This window comes from Podarcis vaucheri, assembly GCF_965113315.1.
Source record: "Podarcis vaucheri genome assembly, chromosome: 12".
NCBI classification, from domain to species: Eukaryota; Metazoa; Chordata; class Lepidosauria; order Squamata; family Lacertidae; genus Podarcis; species Podarcis vaucheri.
Genome location: NC_138750.1, coordinates 5755564 through 5762243, shown reverse-complemented (window position 1 = coordinate 5762243; position 6680 = coordinate 5755564). Strand labels below are relative to the sequence as shown.

General features: G+C 44.8%; 1 protein-coding gene across 7 annotated transcripts in view; it reads left to right on the top strand.

Moving 5' to 3' along the window:
• HECW1 (HECT, C2 and WW domain containing E3 ubiquitin protein ligase 1) overlaps nt 1-6680 on the top strand; it is a 202406-nt gene that overhangs the window by 134628 nt on the left and 61098 nt on the right. For 6 of the 7 annotated variants that reach the window (XM_082192708.1, XM_082192704.1, XM_082192706.1 and 3 more), the window contains one exon: nt 1071-2435. In XM_082192708.1, coding sequence (XP_082048834.1) covers nt 1071-2435 — 1365 coding nt within the window. The remainder of the gene's footprint in view (nt 1-1070; nt 2436-6680) is intronic. The other variant, XM_082192707.1, reaches the window with a different exon arrangement.

Here is a 6680-nt window from a genome sequence, read left to right as displayed (position 1 = left end):
AGTAAATGGAGCCATTAAACCCACATAGGAGAATATACTTTAATAATATACCATAGGACATTTTAATTTTTAGAAATTGTGCATCACACAGCATATGCTTATGCCTGTATGAATCTGCAAAAGGATAGTAACAAGAAGTTAACCTCATGCATAAAACAAACAGATAAATTGTCTTCTATTTCTTGTTTACTTTTCTTGTATGCAAAACCAGAAAGGTGGACCATTCTTTCCTCAATAAATATGGTACAGGCAACAAGTGTTTTGCGCGGGGTTTGTGGTTCTTACCCCCACGCGTATCTGTGGAGTGCATGTAAAGCCCACGGCGCTCTGCCCCATTCTACCACTGCCACCATTCTGCCCTCTTTTCTGGCCACTTCCAGATTGTGGTGTTATGTACATTCATGGTTACACATTCTTTGAACGCACATGAAACAGGAGCTGCTTGTATAGGAATTATTGTTCCAAGTTTTACAATACTTCAATGGCAATTCCATATTTACTTAGAAGTAAGACTCACTGAGCTCAGCTGGACTTACTTCTGAGTAAACATGCATGGGATTCCACTGCTAACCTTAAAGGTAGCTGTTTTAGCCATGGATTTTTTTTATGGTGAAAAGTGCTCATTAACTTACAATACAATCCTAAGCATTTGTAGCCAGAAGTGTGCATAGGATTTTAGCTAAGTTATGTTTGATAATATATAGTGTATTCAGTTTTAAAAGATGTGAAGTATATGCTTTGCTTTAGTATCTTAAAACATTGTAGCATTAAAGCTAGGCTGTTAAAAATATATTATGATTTATATTTTAATTAATGATCTAAAATGTAAAAGTTTGTTTTTAATTTTAGGGTGTGGGGGAGCTTAACCTGGGTGTGGGGTGCCTGCTGTTAATGATATATGTGATGTGGCCTTTATTCCTGAGCATGCCTCAGTTGAAAAGCATCTGACAGCGGCTCTTACCCATTTCTGTTTAGGTCACAATAGCACAAGCCAATGTGATACCTATGCACATGATTCAGCAAACGGCTTTGCTTGCTTAAGTAACACCTTTCCTTCATGTTCCCAACAGATGATGAAGAGGTCTCTATTACTGCAGATCCTGAGTCAGCTGATTTCCAGGAAAGCACCATGAATATCTCAGCAGAGGATATCCTTGGTGAGCCTCCGTGCACCAGCACAGTGAGCTCAGAAAGTGCAGCTCCAGAGAAGCTAAATGGATACCCAGTGATCTACATCAATGTTGATAGCTCTGGTGCTGGGGAGCTCACCCTGAACAGCTTCCTAAAAGAAGAGCTAGCAGGAAGTGGGGAGGCTGACGCAGTGCCAGCAGACACGGCGGATCCCTTGGAATCCATCCCAGGGGAAATGATGCCTTCCCTGAGTGCTATGGACCTCACTGAGCAACTGGCTCTGTTGGCATGCACACCCCCTGAATCTGAAGTTAGGGAAAACAATAAAGTCAATTCTGTTACGCAGGGAGACAACGACATCTTTGCCAGCATAGAAGCCTTATCAATTGATGAGGTGAGTGGGGATATGCAAGCTCTCAAGGATCTAGAGAAGAGTCAGGATGATGAGGGAGCTTCAGCCCAGGAGGAAGAAGAAGACAATGATGAGGAAAAGGAGAAGAACAAGCTGCAGCTGAGGACCACAGCGAAAAGGAAGAACAGGCCTTGCTCCTTGCCTGTGTCAGAACTTGAGACAGTGATAGCGTCTGCCTGTGGAGAGCCTGAGACCCCACGTACACACTACATAAGAATACACAATCTCCTCCACAGCTTGCCTTCAGCCCAGATGAGCAGTGATGATGGAGAAGGGGAAGAGGAACAAGGCAGTGTGGTAGACAATGATGAAGAGCTGACAGTCAGGGAAGTGTCAGAGAAAGACATGGCCAGCGAGACTGAAACAGTGTTAGCAGAAGCTCCCCACGAAAACAGAGTGGAAGAGGCCTCCATGGAGCACCTAGCTGACTTAAATGAACAGCAGCTGGATGGTGAAGGGCCCAGAACGGAAAGTGAGAGTGAACTGAGTCCTAGGCCTAATGGTGATGCCGAGTGCGAAATGTGCGACACTTCCTGCTACAGCCCGTCTTGCTACAGCACTTCCTGCTACAGCACTTCCTGCTACAGTACTTCCTGCTACAGCACCTCTGGCCAGGACAGCACCAACCGGTTCTCAAGCCATACCCGATTCTCTTCTGTTGACAGTGCAAAGATTTCTGAGAGCACAGTTTTTTCTTCACAGGATGATGAGGAAGAGGAGAACAGTGCTTTTGAGTCAGTGCCAGACTCGGTGCAAAGCCCTGAGCTTGACAGGGAGCAGGGGGATGGCTCTGCCCATTGGCCTGAGGAATTGGTAGCTCGTGGAGTGAATCTGCCCAGAACAGCAGAAAGCGTAGAGTCTCCAGTAGCAGGCCCAAGCAACAGAAGAGAAGGTTAGACTTGGAGGAGCAATACGTTGATTATCTATATTAGGCATTATGAGCGATAACTAATGACCAAGGTCTGGTCAGTTTTGTTGGGCAGTACTTAACACCCTGCTTGGGGGGAAAGAAACAGGAATTAAGTGTTCTTACACGGTCAGTTTATTTTTGATGTGACACTGGTGGTAGGCACAAACGATGCGTTGGCTGGATTCTCTTGGTCACGTGCATAAATGAGTTCCTACACACTTAACCTATATGTTGTGCATGTCACTGTAGGGAAGCTTAGGACTGCCACTTTGCAACCTGGACACCAAACATATAACTTTAAATCACCTGGTTCTGTGGGAGACAGAGCAGCTGTGCCTCTTCTCACCACTTCCCTCCTTGGTCCTGAGGGTCCATCTCTGCTCCCTCACTGCTACGTGACACACCTGCAGCCCTACTCCCTACAGAAAGTAAGAGCTGTGTGGGGAGTACAAGACCAGGGAGGGAGGTGGTGGGAGGATTTCTGGTTGCTTCATTGCCTAGACCACCAGGAGATTTAAAAACATGTCTAGTTCAGAATCAGTAGTCCCTTCATAGCACCCCTTTTTTCAGTGGGGCTTTTTCCTGGTTTATATAAAAAATATTTCATTTCACCTCAGGTGTGTGTGTGTGTGTGTGTGTGTGTGGATGAGGAGAGAGAGTTAGCGCACAGGGAGGGCTACATCTTCATCTGGTGTATTAAGCTGCTGCAGTGTGCAACATGTGAGGATCTCGTTCAGTAGGACTTTGTGTGCCAACATCTAAATCTCTCTTTGTATTTGAAGTATTTTCAGACCCTACCAGTCATGTGACTTCTTGGCAAAACATATAAATCGTGGGGAGCAGTGTAAAAAGGGCTTCTTGTGGTGAATCAAGCCTATGCCGTATCATTGTGATGAAATGCTAATCTCCACAGTTAGATGAAAATGGCAGGCTTATGCTTCACCTTTCAACCACCCCTTTCCTTCTGTCCCCATTGCAGAAGCAAAAATAACCTCAAATTTCATTTGATTTAGGCATTCAAAGCAACTTGATTTGCATTGTACTTGTGCACTGAGCTTTTTTGATATTTTGTAAATTTTGTTTGCTGTCTTGACTTTGCTTTTGTTGGGGGGGAGGCAGGGCACACATTTTCAAAATAGTAAAAAATTAGCATAGATTGCAATCTTTGCTTTTGGTTAGTTGAAAAAAGAACATGGTGGATAATCTCTACAGCAGGCCCTCCAGATGTTTTGGAACTACAACTCCCATCATCTCTAGCTAACAGGACCAGTGCTCAGGGATGATGGGAATTGTAGTCCCAAATCATCTGGAGAGCCGAGTTTGCCTATGCCTGCTCTACAGGTTTTCATATACCATGTAAAGCAGATCTTTCCAAACTGTGTGTCACGACATGTTAGTGTGTCAGCTGCAGTGTGTAGGTGTGTCACCCGAACGCTCCCTGCGCTCCCCACAGGGCTGGAAAGGGGCTAGTTTAACCTCTGGTTTGCTAGTAAAACTGAATTACTGTGTCGCGAAATGATGCACGTCTAAAAAGTTTGTAACCAACATGAAAAGTTTGGGAAAGTTTGGTGTAGAGCATGAGTCACACAAGGCATTTCTGAGCCACACAAGCTCTGTTGATGATCACATTATGTGAGCCAGGTAATCCCAGAGATGGACAGTCACAACTCCTGTGATTGTAGTAACAGTTAGATGCTGTAGAGAAGCTGGCTGCCACCAACTGCATGTGGCTGGTTATTGCTGGAAGAGAATCATGAACTAGCAAGTCAATTCCTATTCCCTTATATGCCAGCACAACCAAATCAGGTGATTCGTTCACCATGTTTTCTCCCCAGGAATGTGTACCCAGGAAAGTGTGGGGCTGCTTGTGTAGCATAAAATGTGTTTATGGATTTGCTCTGAAACCATTGTGTGGCTACTCCCCACACAGGGCCGGCCCACCCATGATCCACAGGGCCTCCAGGGAATGCATCTCCGTGGTGGCAGCAATGGCTGTGGCATGCTCCTTGGAGGCCTTGAATCTCCTGCCTTCTCAGAAGCCACCCCTCTACAGCAGCCTCTTGGTGAATAGGAAGCGCAGCTGGTCTCCTCCCACCCCATGGAGGAAATTGCAGGGGCTGCCCTCTGGGGTCTTCTGGGCTCCACACCCACCCAGCTTGATTCAAAGTGGGGGGGGGGCTTTCCCACACAATGACTTTTGATTCCCAGTTCAACTGTTGGGCAAGGTTGATTTGATTTCCCCCATTGTTCCCAGTGTAGATCTTCACTCTCTTCTTCTCTGGTGGCGGGTTTGCCATTTTGTAGTTTGCCTTAGGCGCCAAAACATCTTGGGCCCACACCATCACCAGCCCAATTTTCTGAAGGTTAATCCTAGGACAGGAAGGAGCTTGTAGCACAACTCCTCCTACAAGGCTCGGGAATTCTTACATTATCACAGTGGCTCCCAGGCCAACTTAGAGACTTGCACCAAGATTCTCTTAAGTGTGCCTTTCTCCCCCATTCTGTGCTCAGCCCACAGTGGACACCTTCCTCCTTGATCATTCATGGCTCACTTACTTGAAAGGGCAGGTGAACAGGGAGGATGAAGAGCAGGGCCAGGAGACTACAAGGACAGGCAGTGGACCACACCATTGTGGCACACCACCAATATGATGATGCTGACCCTTGACACTGGCCATCAAAGCAGTAAAATTAAAATCCAGCCTAATATGATTAGATACCTTTAGTTAGATGGAAGTAAGGTGGTAAGTAAAAGAGCAGCAGAAAAGAAGCCAGATTTTGGTGACCTAGAAGTAAACTTGAGTAAAGGTATTAGTTCTCTAGGAACTTGCAGTAAGCTTTAAAATACCAAATTTTCCCAGCATGTAAACAAGTGTGACTTATATAGATTCATCAATGGCTTTTGCTTGGGACATTTCTTTTTGTGGTTGTGATACCACTGAAGATCAGAGAACTATATATAAAATTGTGGAGGGTTGTTTTTCTTAAATCTGGCTCAATTTTTTTCTGGACAGTGTATTCAAACTGATTTTTATTAGGAAACCGAAACCAAATATTTTGTCAAATTCAAGCTTAAATTTTTTTTTTTTACGTGGAATTAAGTGTGTACATTTTACTTATTCAAACTAGGGTCATTTGAATTTTCCATTTTGTTTTGGCTGCAGTCCTAAAAGCCACCTAAAATTATTTGCAGAGTAATGCAAACCCCTTGGTCTGTGCTGCTGGAGGGGGTTGGGGGCAGCAGTGTGGGCTCTGCCACCATGGAGAGCCTTGTTGCAGCTGCGGAAAGTGAGGTGAATGGAAACAGTACCGCTGGTGCTGTCCCATCTAGCACCTGCCAGCATTAGCTCCCAAAATGGACTGTGAGGATAGAGCACAGGCAGCCATTGACCTGCTGGATCCTGAGCAGTGCCACCCCTCCGAGTTCCTGGGGTTCCCGCCAGCTCCTGGGCGGCACAGCACAAAGCAAATTAACCTCCCCCACCATCTTCTGCCCTGGCCAGTGTGAGGGTTTGGGGTGCAGCAGTTGCCCCATCATGGCACTCGGCCCTGCTGCTTCCCAGCCAAGGTTTGGATTGCTGTTTAGTTTCTCTAACATCAGTTAGATGGCTGATAAATTATGGTTTTAAGAAGTATAACCTTATTTTCTGTGCACCCCCCCCCCCAATAATCTCAGTCCTGTAGTTGGAAAGATTCTGACATTAAAAAATGTCCAAGCCAGTAATCAAGTGTTTCATTTTGGTTAAAAATGGTATGATGACATTACAACTACCCTAAGTTTTTTATTATTATTATGTACCCCTGTTCTAAAACATAATAGAATAAGGGTAAATGACAAGCAATGGGATAGAACTGTTGAATCTGTGGGGTTTGAAAAATGTTCACTGAACCCTTGAATCCAATAAGAACTTGGTTATGTGTTTTAAGTTCTCAAAATAAGAGTGGTATATTACTACAAGATGGTTGCAGCATCTCAAAGAGACTCTAGTGATAGCAGAACTTTATGAGTGACAGTTTGCTCAGATTATGGAGGCAAGAATACCTGCACTGAATGTTAGTATTCAGAAAATACTTCCATTTTGCTTTGGGCTCTACACTTCATCTCTTCTCTATCTTATCTCAGGTCCCCCTATGTTCCTTTTGGCTATCTTTGTCTTAGCTCAGTCCCTCTTGTTCGCTTATCCTTCTCTCGCTTTCTTCTATCTATCTATCTATCTATCTATCTAT